The sequence below is a fragment of the Cicer arietinum genome, chromosome 4 (genome assembly GCF_000331145.2).
Source record: "Cicer arietinum cultivar CDC Frontier isolate Library 1 chromosome 4, Cicar.CDCFrontier_v2.0, whole genome shotgun sequence".
Classification (NCBI taxonomy): domain Eukaryota; kingdom Viridiplantae; phylum Streptophyta; class Magnoliopsida; order Fabales; family Fabaceae; genus Cicer; species Cicer arietinum.
The window spans coordinates 64,167,484-64,183,701 of record NC_021163.2 but is presented as its reverse complement, the minus strand read 5'-3'; the positions used below and the strand labels follow the sequence as shown (position 1 = coordinate 64,183,701).

The 16,218-nt window shown below is 33.5% G+C and overlaps 1 protein-coding gene and 1 long non-coding RNA gene across 3 annotated transcripts; one reads left to right on the top strand and one right to left on the bottom strand.

Moving 5' to 3' along the window:
- Window positions 1-301: 301 nt before the first annotated feature.
- Window positions 302-1,419, bottom strand: LOC140920194 (uncharacterized). Its single transcript, XR_012162876.1, has 2 exons — window positions 1,346-1,419; window positions 302-720 (listed from the first exon to the last, which is right to left on the bottom strand). It is a non-coding gene; the product is annotated as an uncharacterized lncRNA (long non-coding RNA).
- Window positions 1,420-5,004: 3,585 nt separating this feature from the next.
- LOC101507508 (protein ESSENTIAL FOR POTEXVIRUS ACCUMULATION 1) lies at window positions 5,005-14,051 on the top strand. Of its 2 annotated transcripts, none has more exons than XM_073367772.1 (9): window positions 5,005-5,223; window positions 6,370-6,458; window positions 6,622-7,530; window positions 7,662-7,791; window positions 8,504-9,295; window positions 9,451-12,121; window positions 12,827-13,023; window positions 13,154-13,213; window positions 13,460-14,051. In XM_073367772.1, exons 1-9 carry the CDS (start codon window positions 5,154-5,156, stop codon window positions 13,840-13,842), a joined length of 5,301 nt encoding a protein of 1,766 aa, XP_073223873.1. In that variant the 5' UTR covers window positions 5,005-5,153; the 3' UTR covers window positions 13,843-14,051. The 2 variants fall into 2 exon arrangements, with proteins under 2 accessions (XP_073223873.1, XP_004499141.1); XM_004499084.4 differs by having other exon boundaries at window positions 5,006-5,223; window positions 12,830-13,023.
- Window positions 14,052-16,218: the final 2,167 nt, after the last annotated feature.

Here is a 16,218-nt window from a genome sequence, read left to right as displayed (position 1 = left end):
AAATTTAAATTTAAATTGTAATTAAATTAAAATTATAATTATAATTAAATTTAAAATATAATATCATTATAAATTAAATTTAATATATAATAAACTAATCTGAATATAATTAAAAATTTAAATTAAATTTAAAATAAAATATTTAAATTATAATTATAATTAAAGATTAATTTAAATTACAAATAAAAAAAATTAAAATTAAAATTAAATTAAAATTTAAATAAAATTAAATATTAAAATAAAAATAAATATTATATATAAAAATATAATATTAATAATAATTAAATTAATTACCACAAAATCAAATAAAACATGCATTCCAAAATTAACAAATAATGTCTTACAAACCCAAAATTTATAAATAATGTCTTACAAACGCAAAATTAAACACACAATAATTAACTAAGACAACATAATTAATATGTGTTCATACAACCCAAAAATAAATTATGAAATTATTCAAATGACATCAATCCTCATAATAATTCCTCTGATCGGCTCCACTCACACCATCATTATTTCCTGCCATGCCCGACGAAATAAGTCCCTCAAAAGAATTATTAATTTGTGTTGGAGGAGACATCATGGTTTGAAATTGGATTTCATCTTTAATGGCACCACCACTAGTCGAATGAGGAGCCCTAGCTGGTTGATGTTGATTTAAATCTGGTCTGATCAACCCAGCTGTTGGCATAGTTGGTCGGTATGCAGTTTGATGATCTGGTTGAGGTATACGGATATATATATATATATATATATCAATATATATATCAATACTATCAAAAAATATCAATACTAACAAAAAAATATCAATACTAACAAAAAAATAAACATTATATATATATATATTAATTTGCAAACAATATAATAAAATATCAATACTTATAACACAAAATAATAATTAATATCATAAATTTTAATAATGTTTTTTTAAAATCAATAACTTTGATGTATATGTCAATTAGGGGATTATATATTAATTAATTTGCAAACAATAATATAATAAATTATTAATCAAGACTATATCATTATACAAACCTATATAAAATTTTAAATGATGTTTTTTTAAAAATCAAGACTAATAATCAAGACTTATTTATAACAAAAAATAATAATATCATCAATTTTAATAATGTTTTTTTAAATAATAATTATATTAAAACTAATATATTTTAACCGTGGTTTGAAACTTTAATTTATCATATATTAATATGTAAACAACATCATTCCTATTTTTTTAAAAATAAATTTATAAAACTAATCTAAATATAAATATTACTAATCTATATTTTAAAAATAATATATATATTTACTAATCTAAATTTAAAATATATAAAATACTAACTTGATGCCGAGTAGCGTCTGACTTCAAGCTTTCACTCACGTACGATATGCTTGCAAGTCTTCGAAATAATTAACAAGCACTGTAATCATGATATTTTGACATTTGTGAGGGCTTTTTCGGTCACTAATTTGTGAGGGTTTTATTCGGCCACAAAATATTTATAAAGTTGGCCACAAAATGGTGTTTTTCTTGTAGTGTCTGTTCTGCTTCTGCTTCTGCGTTTTCATGAATCATGACACCTTAAAAGATGCATCATGGAGAATACGTGTTGCTGCAACCCCTAATATTCCGGCACCAATAACTAATAAGAGAGGGAAGTGACCTTTGTTGGCTCTCAATGCGGGATGTAATAGTGCCTGACCATTATACACAAAAATCAGAAGGGGAACAATTCCAACACACAACGAGAGACAAACCATATAACGAAAAATCTCTCTCCTGTTTTCAATACAAGATCGTAGCATAAGGAATAAATAAACACTAGTATCAGTTAAAAAAAAAAAACTGAACACTAATAGAACAAAATACAAGATCCTGAAAAGAGTCATTTTGATTTTGATTTGTTTAGCATTTTTGATTTTAGGTGTTTTTCTTTTAATTTAATTTTAACAAATAAATTTTATTTGTAATAATAATTTTTAACAATTATAATAATGATTTTTAAAAATATAAATTATATTTTTTAATTAGAAATAATATAATAATAAGTTTATTCCACGTATGCGTCTACCACATCAATTTTTTATTGACACGTCATTAAAAAAATGACAACTCATCGTGATTTGGACTCAAATTCTATTTGGGGACTAAAACTGGGGAGAAACAAAATGGGGGAACTACTTTTAATTTTCACTTATAATAGGGGGACCAAAAGTGCAATTAAGCCTAAATAAAATAAAGAAAAAATAATTTGAAGAGATGATTATAGACCATAAAAATTGGTCATAAATTATCTCTCTCTTTGATAGAAAAAGAAAATGAGAACCTAATGTTTGTGATTTATGTGAGGCGGCTGCCAACTACCAATTTAATGGAGATTAAATAAATTTTCACTTCCTATAAAATTCAATTATTTTGTTTTTAATTTTTATAAAAATTAATTAACTTTTAATTATATTAAATTTTGGTTTTAATTTTTTTAACCACCTTCACTATCTCACTACAATATTCACTTACCTTGTAATATATTTATTTTAAAAGCGTCTTTATATATATAATTAATTATGTTCGTAAATTACAATTTGTCTATGTTTGTTTCAAAATTTGAACATTAATTTCTATAATTTTTTTGAATAGAACTCTACAGTATTTTCCCATATTTTGAAAACTAGTCCCTCCAATTTTTCAAAATTTTAAATTTAGTATTTATAATTTTGTAAATTTAGTTGTAGTTTTGATAATCTATTTTTAACAATTTGAATAATTGATCTCTATATTTTAAAACTCAATAATTTTAATTCCTTCTTCATATTTTGTGTAACTTTGAAATAATGATTTGACATATTTTAATTAATATAACATACAGTATAATGATGTATAATCATATAGATGCATTCATTATTTATATTTTATTAGTTAAATTAAAAAAAATGAATAATTTCATAAATTAAAATTGAAATTTTTAAAAGTTTTGTTGTAATTTTGTGAGTATCAATAATTTAACATCATATATCACATTGTTTAAATATGTCTCCTCACTAGGGTTGTTCATGGGTTGGTCCAAGTCAACTAACCCGACAAACCCAACCCGAATCAATTTAAAAAAATGGTTTGGGTCGAAGTAATTAATGTGAATGAACGATCGTGGTTTCATTTCACAAAATAGAAATTTACTCAAAAAATTTGGGTACTGGGTAAAATCAAACTCAACCAATTTTACTAAGGTGATCCGGTTCTTAAAAATTAATTGATTAAGTTAGGATGTTGAACTTTAGTTATTTTGATGGTTGTAAACATTTTATGCAATTATGAACCTTGTAACTTTGCTTATATTGATGCTTGCAATAAATATATTTTATGATTTTGATATCTTCATTAATTAATTGTATGTTTATATATATTAGTTGCTAAAACAATAGTGAAAATAAGCTGCATTGTATTTTTTGAGGAAAATTAAGGTTGTAACATTTTTTTTAAAAGATTATGATTTTCCACCATTAACCGTTAAAAATAAATAATTGTGAGTAACCCAATATCCGATCCAACTCATAAATGAGCAGAACTCTATACTATAACAAACTGATTTTTTATCAGACCCAACCAAATGTTCCCTACACGGTTTTGGTATCGATTTTGGCCAAATCCAATAAAAAACGACCCACGTACAACCATACTCACTATATTTTAGTTAAAAATATGTGAAAAATCAAAATTATTGAGTTTTAAAATAGAATTAAAAAAAAAAAAAACAAAATTGCAATAAAATAAAAAATTCCAAATTAATCCCTCAATATTGCAAAGTATTTTAAATTTTTTCCCGTGTGACTTTCAAAATCTATAAAGACTACCGTATTAAATAATTCATAGCTTCATCCAAATGAAAAAATATATAAATAAAGAGAATGCAATTGAATTTTTTCTTTTTTTAAAATACTTGAAAATTTTAATTACTTCGTTCACACTATAAAAACCATATGAAGATTGGTACCCTATCCTTAGAGATTCATGTTCACTACTATAACAAACTCAAAATTTTATAAATCTTGACTTTTAATTTGAAAACAAAAGACACAAAAATAAGCATTGTTAAAAAAAGTTATTTATTTAAAATTTTAATAGTTTTGTTTTATTCATTATTTTTTTAACTAAAAAAAAGAGACTGACATAATCTACAAAATTGTTTACAAAATTTACTACATTGTTTATTTATTTGAAATTTTAATAGTTTTGTTTTATTCATTGATTTTTTTAACTAAAAAAAAGAGATGTGACATAATTTAGAAAAAACATATGATTTGAAAATATTGAAAAATTAATAGTCATAAATTTATAATAAAATCATTTAAAAATTTCATTTTCAATTTCTCAAATGATCTATTTTATAATTTATTTAATAACATATAAAAATTAATAAATATAAATAGCTATACATCATGTGATTCACATAATTTCAAATTATAGTTATTTTATTAAAAAAGTTTGAATAAGAACTAAAAACTGTCCAATTATAAAATAAAATGATGAATTAATTCTACAAACAATCTATTCTATATTGATTTAGATCGAACCATGATGATGAATAGTTGTTTGGCTGCATGGAATCTTATTCCACCCCTAACCACTAACCCTTAGCTAGGTTAAACATTCAGTTAGTTCAGTTCACTCATCAAATAAAGCGATTGGTCAACCCTTACGTTACCAAAAACAAGTTCAGTGCAAAAGTAAGAGAACCACTGAAACTGAAAGAAATCCAAAAAATACGAGGGAAAATTCTATCAACACAAAAGAAAAGAAAAATACTTCCAACAATTTCAATATTTCACACCATCAAACGCGCGTGCTATACACAGACTTGAAAACATGCAAACGTGCCAAACACGATAAACTCAAGGGCGCGTGATAATTTAATCCCGAGAATCAGAGAGGTAATCACTAACGTGCGCCTCCTAAGTTCCATAGGATTAACGTGTACACTACAACATTTATATTGTGTTGAAGGCTTTAACCTACGTTTTCTCCTTACCCTTTCCCCTTCGGCCTTCATCTCTCTATCTCTCTTTCTCACATCGAAGAGTTTTCGTTTCAGTGTGTTCACTCGGTTCCTTCTTAACTCAATCTTGTTCGTTGATCATCACCGCCATCATCATCCATGGCTCAAAACTCAACCTCCGATACTCGTCACCACGCTAACTCTGCACCTCCACTTCAGATCTCCAAAGGTTTTAGCCTTTTCATTATAATTATAACTTCTTTTCATTTTTTTAGCTTCGATTGTTTCATTTTCGATCTGGTTTATCGTTTTCTTTCATAAACCCTAGCGTCTGTTGGCAACTTCGGGTTTTGTTTTCTTGTTTTTGTTAATAACTCTAATTTTAGGGTTTTGTTTTGACATTGACGAATTCGTCGCTATTGAAGGGTTTACACGCCGCATTTCTTATACGAAGTTTTTGACTGTGCGAATTGTTAATTATCAGTGACTTTCGTATGTGCTGCATTTGTTGTAAGTTTGAGTTTGCAAGTTTACGGCTTTACAGTGCAGTGAACGTCACTGTATTTATATTTATTTAATTTTTTTGGGAAGATATTTGGTTGATTTTATTGCTCTGGGGTTCAGATTGTGTTTTGGGGATATTAGTTTCTTATGCTTGGAATTGGAAAATATTCGGTATTTTAGTTATTAATTTGTCTGCTTGCTAACTTAATTAGAAAAAAAATATTTTTTTGTATTGATATATACTGATCTGTAGTGTTGCTCCTCTTCTCAGTCTATCAGCACAATTTATCACGTGTTTTTTTTAATCTTTCTTGTGTATATATTTAACATTTTAGGTAAGAGTATTTGGATGGACTATATTGATGTGTTTGTACTTCCTTTGTCTACATTTCAACTCCTGATTCTCAATGCCTGAATTGTTATTAGGCATTAGACATTTTTGACGCCATAAGTGTTGATGCTGTACTCCACACAATCAACATCACTTGGCTTGATCTTATTCAACCAATTGATTTCAGCATCTTACTGCTAGAGACTAACAATGCATAAATTCTATCACGATTCATTTTTTTTTCTTATGTTTTCTTGGTACTGTACTGAGTTTACATGCGTGTATTTGAACTTAGAACAAAATAGAGGGCAATTAATGGCTTATGTTATTTCAAATGGTGAAAGTTTTCTTTTTCGATGGGAAATTTAAGTGTCTGACAAACTCTGTTCTAACTTCTGTAATGGTCTAAGGCTGTATTTTTAGGTTTTACATGCTTCGTATATGTATACATATTTTTCTCTTGCTGAAATGGAGGTTAATAGCTTATGGCAATGGTTTATTTTTTTTGTTTTATCTGAAGCTTCTCTCCCTTTTATGCAGATGTCCAAGGCTCTGATGTTTCTATTCCACTTTCTCCGCAATGGCTTCTGCCAAAGCCAGGGGAGAGTAAATCTGGAACAGGAAATGTGGTGTGTATTAACGACCTCTGGATGCTTGTTTTTGTTTTTCTATAATTTTGGGGAATGTTTATATGCAAAAAAAAGATATGAGTGCAGCTACAGCATTCCAAAAGTAGTTTATAATTTATTCTAAGACTTTAGCTTTTCCTCTTATCTGTTTCTCATGACACAGGAAAACCGTGTGATCTCAAACCCATCACATGGCAGCCGCCCAGAGACCATGAAGACATATGGTGATGGAGAGGATGGACTTGATGCCCAGAAGAGGAAGGATGTCTTTAGACCATCCATGTTTGACTCAGAAAGTGGACGTCGTGATCGTTGGCGTGATGAAGAGAGAGACACTAAGTCCTCCATTCGTAAGGATCGTTGGAGGGATGGGGACAAAGACTTGGGTGATTCTCGGAAGGTGGACCGATGGGGTGAAAATTCAGCTCCAAAGAACTTAGGAGAAGCACGTCGTGTTACATCTGATAATCATAGATGGAATGATTCGGGAAACCGAGAAGCTAACTTTGATCAACGGCGTGAGAGCAAGTGGAACTCACGTTGGGGTCCCAATGATAAGGAGCCAGAAGGTCGTGAAAAATGGAGTGACTCTGGAAAAGATGGTGATATACATCAGGATAAAGGTTTGTCTCATGGGAAGGATGAGAAGGAAGGAGATCACGTTCGACCATGGAGACCCAACTTTTCACAAAGCCGTGGAAGGGTAGAGGGAAGGGTAGAGCCTCCTCATTCCCAAAGTACACCGCCAAACAAACAAGTCTCTACATTTTCCTATGGTCGTGGTCGTGGGGATAATACACCTCCACTCTTCAGTCTTGGACAGGGCCGTGGTGGCTCTGGTGGTAGCCCTTTAAATAGCCCGTATTCTGGAGTTGCACTGGAAAATGTCGAAAGTGGACATGAAGAACCTTGCCCCTTCAGATACAACAGGACAAAATTGCTTGATGTGTACAGAGTGACTAATATGGGTACAAATAAAAAACTTGTTGATGATTTTGTGCAGGTTCCGAATCTTACACAGGATGAACCATTGGAGCCACTTGCTCTTACGACACCAAATTCTGAGGAACTGGTACATAGTCTCCTGTATCATTTTTTACAGTCTGTCTTTTCTCATGATTTTAAGCCGCATAGTCTCCTGTATCATTTTTTACAGTCTGTCTTTTCTCATGATTTTAATCTGCGGCTTTTCTGTTTGAACAGTCTGTCTTAAATGGTATTGACAAAGGGGAAATAATCAGTAGCAGTGCACCTCAAGTGACAAAAGAAGGAAAGGGCTCAACAGATTTTACACATACTAGACGAATGAAGCCTGGAATCACTCCTCTCCAAGGTACACTTGGAATAGGTGTAGGATAACGTTTGGAAATGAATTGTTTTTGTTGGCTTTGGTACTAATTTCAGAGATTGTGGTTGCGACCTTCTAAGTTTCATTATTGTTGAATTGTTGCCATGGCATTATAACATGGTGGATTGTGTGCCATCTGCCATAGGCCGCAACACCATAGATTGTCATTGGTAATACTATTAAGTTGTTCATATGAATTTTGCTTAAAAGTAAACAGTAAACACTCAGTTTTAGCTCCTTAACTAAATTGAAAAGATACAGGTATCTTAATATATCCTACAAAAGGTTAATAAATTAAGGCATGACTAGTGATATAAAACCATGGAATTGTGGTATTTTTTATACCATCGAACTATATGTTGTTATCTTTCTATTTGAAATTCAAGTTGCCTTTCTATTTTATAACATAGTGCTAACTGTATGAAAACTTCAATTTGTTTACATCACAACAAACAAGCTTAGTTCTTAATGAATTTCACTCTCTCTATGTTTTCTCCCTGTATCCACCATGTTTTAAGTGTTATGGCTCATTATCAAGTTGAGATTGTTTCTTTCCTAATCCTTCCTCATCCATGTGTGTAAAATAAATCAGGTGAAGCACAGATTTGCTTATGTGTTTAAATTTTTGGGCATTTCACAAGTATAATATCCTTTTACTGCCCATACTGTGAGTTTTTCTAATAACTTCTATGCACAGATAGAGGAGAAGATGGGGGTTCTTACAAAGTATCTGATGAGTTGTCCAGTAATAGAGATTCATCCTTTGAAGGAAATAGTTCTCTTCATCCGGGATCTGCATGGCGAGCCACACCAGCAGGTGAACACACAAGTACTTTCTTGCACAATAGCAGAGATGTACCTAGTGATGTTAGACAAAGGAAATCAGATGCGAGTACACACCAGCCAAAGGATCCTCATAGTCAATGGGAAAGTAGTTTGGGTTTTGTATCCGACTCGAAGGAAGTAGGTAAGTGGCAAGCAAGTGAAGATCCCGTTGTAAAGAGACAGCTATCTGGTATTTTGGAAAGTGAACTTGGAGCCAGAAGAGTACCACCAACGGCTCCAGAGGAGTTATCCCTTTTGTATAAGGACCCTAAGGGTCAAATCCAAGGACCATTTAAAGGAATTGATATTATTGGATGGTTTGAGGCTGGATATTTTGGTATTGATTTACCTGTCCGTCTGGAAAATTCAGCTGTTGACTCACCATGGTTTTCTCTTGGTGATGTCATGCCACATTTGCGAGCTAAGGCCCGACCACCACCTGGATTTCCTGCACCAAAACCGAATGACTTGGCAGAAATAACTAACCGCCAAAATCCTGGTACATTTGGAAATACCCTCACTGGCTTGAGTGAGGCTGAGATGTTGAAAAGTGATTCTAGACATCGACAGGGTTCTGATACTGGAGTTGAAAATAGGTTTCTGGAGTCACTCATGTCTGGTAACAAAAGTAGTTCTACACTCAACAACCTGGCAGTATCCGAAGGTTGTACCTGATTTGTTTAATTATTTTCCATGTTTATTTGAATAAAAATTTATATCCATTCCATGATTTTTTTCCTTTTATGTCTACGCACTCTATGTTTACTCTGTCTTTTTGGAGAGTAATGTTTGACAACATTTTTTATATATGCTATTCAGGTTTTCAAGGGTTTGCTGGCAATAACTCTGGTAATCTCGGCCCATCAGGAGTAGATAGTGGAAACATGTATTTGCTTGCCAAGAGGTTAGCACTTGAACGCCAGATGTCCCTACCCAATTCTTATCCGTATTGGCCGGGTCAGGACGCAGCATCCCTTGCTCCAAAATCAGATGTCCCTGATGTGTCACTGCATTCAAGTCTCTTGTCTTCAGCGAGCGACAATTCACGTCAACCTCAGTCCCAAAATTCCGAGTTGTTGTCGATAATCCAAGGATTATCCTCCGACAGGACATCTGCAGGCATAAATAATGGTACTGCTGGATGGCCAAATAATCCCGTACAAGGTGGATTGGATCTCCTTCATAATAAAATTGACTCCCTTCATGATCAGAATTTCCCTCAAATGCCGTTTGGAATTCAACAACAAAGACTGACACCGCAAAATCAGTTGTCTCTAAGCAATTTACTATCTCAAGCTACTGATAACCCAGCTGGTGCTTTGACAGCAGAGAAGATACTTTCTTCTGGAATACCACAAGATCCACAAATAATGAATCTGCTGCAACAGCAATATTTGTTGCAGTTGCATTCTCAAGCAGCTGCTTCAGCTCCTCAATTGCCCCTGTTAGATAAACTCCTGTTACTGAAGCAGCAACAGAAGCAGGAAGAGCAGCAGCTGTTCTTGCGGCAACAACAGCAACAATTGCTTTCCAAAATGTTGCAGGATCAACAGTCGAGCCAGCTTTTTGGCAATTCATCTTATGGACAGTTGCAAAGTGCATTACCAATGGGGAATTTGCGTGTGGATCCTTCTCAACTTCAACCACCTCAGGAGATTTTTCCCATGAGCTCCCAGATACCAATTCCTAGTGTGCACAATGAAATTAATACCAGTTCTATGAATTTGCATCTTCAAGTCACCCAAGACACCAGTAATACAGTTACTAGTAAAGCTTCAACTATGCGTCTGCCTCACCAGTTATTTGGGGATACTACCCCTCAGAATAACTGGGCACCTACTCTTGCTGAGCAAATTAATGATAAGTATCAGAAGCAAACGCCAGCGTCTCATGTCGAGAGTTCACTATTGCATGATCTGAACAGGTCCAAAGAGGAACCCCACATTGTGAAGGAACCTGTTTCTGTTTCTGACTATACTGCTAAGTCATTGGAGCAGGTACCGGGAAGCACCTTCAAACCAGATGTTGTCATACCTGCAACTTCTATGCCTTCTGAGAATTCAATACATTTACAGGGTGATGCCCCTGCTGTTGATATATCCTCAGCCGTATCTAGTGGGATTGAATTACCACCAGCTAGTCATCTTGGTTCAGATATGAAGTTCAAATCAAATATTGCACATCAAGAGCAGCTGGCTGTAATAGACAGCTCCAATGCTGAGCCATCTGTGGGAGACGATGAACGGAATGTTGAAGCACGTGAACCCAAAAAAGCTGCAGAGAAGAAATCTAAGAAGCAAAAATCAAACAAACCTCAATCTGCTGACCAAGCAAAGGGTTTGCTGAAAAACAAAACTTTGCAGCCATCAAAGCAGTCGGAAGTTGAAATACCAAATTTTAATGAGTTGGGTGAAACCAACAACAATGGGCTAAATGAAACATATGTCAGTGCCCCAGCTGCCAGTGTTAGTAGAAACATGACTGAAACATTCGTTGCAGGTGAGTCTAAGACAGTTGGTTCTGTTTCCACTCAAAATACCGAAGCTCCTGCCGGACGAGCCTGGAAACCTGCTCCAAGTGTCAAGCCAAAGTCGTTATTAGAAATTCAACAGGAAGAACAGAGAAAGGCAGAGACTGAAATGCTTGTATCTGATGTCGCAGCTTCTGTCAATTCTATGAGCCTGGGAACTCCCTGGGCTGGGGTGGTGACTAATCCAGACTCTGTTAAGGTATTTAGTGAAAGTCACAGAGAAGACAATACAGGATTTTCTGTTAAATCTCAATCTTCTCAGAATCTTAAGAGCATGAAAAGTCCGCTGCATGATCTATTAGCTGAAGAAGTTTTAAAGAAATTTAATGAAACAGATGCGGAGGTTCCAGATAGCACGTTGTCTTTGCATGATATTGCTGTGCATTCAGAACCAGTTGATGATGGTACCTTCATAGAGGCAAAAGAATCTAAAAGAAGCCGAAAGAAGTCAGGGAAATCAAAGGGTTCAGGAGTTAAAGCCCCAGTTCCTGCCTTGTCTGCTGAAGTACCTATATCTTCAAGCCCGATTGAAAAAGGTAAAAGTTCCCGATCTGCTCAGCAGGAGAAAGAAGTATTGCCTTCAATCCCTGCAGGACCCTCCCTGGGAGACTTTGTTCTTTGGAAAGGAGAGCGGGAGCAACCCATCCCATCTCCTTCTCCAGCATGGTCTACTGATTCTGGTAGGGTCCCTAAACCGACTTCCTTACGGGACATTTTGAAGGAGCAGGAGAGAAAAGCTTCTTCTGCAGTGCCTGCGATCCCAATGCCTACACCTCAGAAATCACAGCCTGCCCAAGCTAATTGGAGCAGTACTTCTTCAAGGTCAATTTCAGCTTCCTCTCCATCTAAAGCCGCCTCTCCAATTCAGATAAATTCACATGCTTCCCATCAATCAAAATATAAAGGGGATGATGATTTGTTCTGGGGTCCAATTGAACAATCCAAGCAAGAAACTAAGCAGTATGGCTTCTGTCTCTTTGATGTTTTATCAAATATATGCATGTTTGGTTTTGATTAGTTTATATGGAAGTTTTTCCACTGAAACGTCCTGAATATTTTGTCCACCAGTTTTTCAAAAGAAAAATAAGCTTCCAAATGCATCTTTCTAAAGAATGTGAACAATCATCTCTTTGACAGTTTTTATTTTTGAATGATTTCCCATGAAGGTCACTAAACTGCGCCCATGTGCATTTACATACCTTCCTGAAATTGTTGAGTTTTGTTGCATCTGCTGATTATACATGTATGTATATCTAACATGCAATTAAATTTTGCTATGTATCACATGCCACAAGTAGAGTACAATCTTGCTATGTATAGTAGAGTACAGAGCAGGGTTTATTAGCTAAAAAATAGATTTTAGTCTATTTTTTAATTTTCTGCCTGCAAATTGCATATAAAACAGTTGTTGTTTAACCTTGTATATCTTAGGTTCCCAAAATTTTGTTGTTGAGGATAAGTCTCTTTTGCCTCATTCTCTTGCTTTATTGAGGGATTGGAGGATTGTGTACCTTTTATTACAAGACTTGGACATGCTTAAGTAAAATATTCAATCCAAGTGTAGATGACTGAAAGTTGTTTGCATATAAATATCCAGTTTTGAGGGAGAGAGTCAGATTTTCCTTGCATATGTCCCGTGATTGATTTGTTTGCTGTATTTGTAAGCAGGTCAGATTTTCCTCAGCTGGCTAGCCAGGGAAGCTGGGGTTCGAAAAATGTACCCCTCAAAGGTAATTCACCAGGATTTTTAACCCGGCAGAAATCAGCAAGTGGCAAGCCAACTGAGCGACCTCTACAATCACCACCTGCCTCTTCTCCATCGGCGCTGAAACTGAAAAAAGATGCCATGACTAAGCATTCTGGTATGAAAAGATATATTGCTTCCACTTTCTTAGTTTAATCCAATTGAGTCCCTTTGTTTGATCCTCTAAATTGGATCAATAGATGATTCTCTAGACTACTGATGCATAGTTTGTTTGATTAAATTTTCAGAGGCCATGGGCTTCAGAGATTGGTGTGAGAATGAGTGTGTTAAGCTCATTGGGACAAAAGGTACTTATACCATTTCAGTTTTTTATTGCGGGTTTATGATATGTGAAATGTGTGTAATAGGATTTGATGGAATGTTTAAATATGATACCATGGGGATTAATGATTAACGCTGGGTATAGGATTTGATGTATGTTCGTTTATTATTATGACTTTGCTTGAATCCTTCAGCTGATAGATTTATGGTTAAGAGCATGTTATTCTTGATGCACAATTAAATGTCTTAAACTCTTTTTGGTGGTATGGCAGATACAAGTTTCCTTGAATTTTGCTTGAAGCAATCCAGATCAGAAGCTGAGACCCTTCTTATAGAAAACCTTGGATCATATGACCCTGACCATCAATTCATTGATAAATTCCTCAATTACAAAGAGTTGTTACCATCGGATGTGTTGGACATAGCTTTCCAGAGTAGGCATGACAAGAAAGTTAACGGACTTGGTGTCGCTGCTGGTGGCATGGCATCAGCTAAAGCTGCAGATATACAGGATGTGGACCAAACTGAAGGATCCTCCAAAGGAGGTGGAAAGAAGAAGGGCAAGAAGGGGAAAAAGGTTAGCCCTTTAGTTTTGGGATTTAATGTTGTGAGTAACCGGATCATGATGGGTGAGATCCAGACTGTAGAAGATTAAGATAAGATTACAATTAAATTTTATGCATGAGGTTGTTGCGGTAGATGTACATACATTTTGGTCGCACATTGTAAATGCTTTTGTTCGATTTAGGATATTTATTTCCTACACAGACTGTAGCAGCATTTAGATCAAACTTAACCAATTTTGTTCTCTAAATTTAGTTGCTTTGACATTTCGTCATGATGAGATATTGTGATTTACCGTAATTGAATTCATTGTCAAGTCAAAAAAATGTTTCCATGTTTATTTTTAAAATTATCACTTGTGTTTAGAATAGAGTATTCTTCCCGGATAACGATTTTGGTTGTTTGTAACATTGCATGTAAGATAATAACTGTACAAAATTGAAGGAAAACTACCGTTACTTCCTAAATGAGAATGCCTATTTAAATTTAAAATTACATAAAGGCTCCACTCGTTTATGAACTGCTGTTTAAGTCATAGCATTTAGCTCAACTTGTTGTCTTTAACTACCTAATGCCAAGATATGTTGTATCTTACATTATAACTTCACCGATTTTGCAACTCCAATGGGGATATTGTTGGTGTTCTCCTCAATATTGAAAAAAGTAAATTATAACTAAGAACCCTAATTCAATACTGTCAAGTACAGGAAGCTGCTTACCAATCTTCAATAGGCTGAGATTGATTTAGACTCATTGTTCGGCATCGTTGTCGCACTTCTTTTCATGATTATAGCTTAAATTTATTGATAATATTGGTATTACATCACACTTTCTCTGGAATAAGGATACCTAAGCTGCGATCGAATATCTCCTTTTAGAACTTAATAGCAATTGTAAATTGCTTTCTATCACAAGCATGCCATCAACTTAAAGTGGGCCAACATCAGCATGATCCAATCATTTCCATTCAAGTATATAGGATCGGTCGTTTTCCCTCATCTTAACATGTTCCAATAACCTCGTTTCAAGCATAGGGGTCAATTCCTAATAATTAATGGTTCTTTAGATACGTAGTGGTGGATAGTGATCCCTTTCTGCTATATACCACTATTTGCATCATATCATATAGCCATTTTGTTGATTTTTTTATTTTTATTTTTATAAAAAAATTGTGTAAGTGTAATTATATGTAATATATTTTGTATATCACAAGTCACTTCTTTTTATGCAAAATTGTAAGTCATAAAATTGTATTTATTATTTTATATATAAAATTAAATTGCAATACAATAACATATATTTCTATATTATATTCTAATAATAATATATTTCTATATCATATTCTAATAATTACATATTTCTATGTCATATTCTTAAAATAAGAAAGCAAGAAAAAATTTAGTAAGTTTTAAAAGTATTTTAATTATATATTCTAATGATATTTTATTTTAGATCTAAAATATACTTTAATATAGATCTATTTATAATATTTTCTGAAGATATTAGGTATTTATTTTCAACATATGTGTAGTTTGTAACTTTTTATTTTTTTTATAAAAAGTGTATTTGTAACTTTATGTTGTTGACCAAACCCCTTTTTGTTTTTTATAACACATGTAGTTTGTAACTTTATGTTCTTGACTAGAGCCCTTGAAGCATTGTGGCCGTTGAACATAAATAATTTTCTTCTAAATGTCGCAATTAGAAAAGATGACTTCACTCCTAAATGATACAATTTCAAACATAGAATTAGACTATTGGATTCTAGTTTTTGATAGTGTAATGGGTACTAATTGACAAAATCGGGGGACATATGAGCATTTTCTGATACCTTTTATATGTGACCCGTGCAACTTTGGTCCATTATTTAGAAGCACTTTGAGCTTGCAGTCCTAACCAATGTTAAATGGCAGGCTCCATATTTAGGTAGCCATGGCATGGCAGGGTGTGGTGGTTTGATGAATGTGGGTTGGGATTTACTTGGTTGGCAGTCGGATTGATATTTGATTCAATCAAATTTCTTTAAGGGTGTTTCTTCTTATGTCTCTCTATGTGCTAAAATACATGTATGAATTGATTATTCTAAACAAAAATGGGAGGTTGTTGAGAAGATTTGGAAAGAAAAAAAAACTCACTTTCTTCAATTCGAGTTGAATAAAAAATTGATATTTTTGTCAAACATGATGCAATCTAATTAAGGTTGTTTCAGATTTTATAATACAAAATAACAATTTGACATTCCTTCACTAATATCAATATGAAATACCTTTTCATTCCTTCACTAAGTTGTCTTTCCATTTAAACATTAGCCTCCTCCGTCTCCACCCACCACCGCCTTCCCCAATACCTCTAAAACATATCAACCACTAAAACCCTTTGCTATGTACACATCTCATATAATCTAGGAAACCTCTCACACATAACACTCCATTAACCACAGGCCCCACCAAAAAGAAGGGTCTTCCGA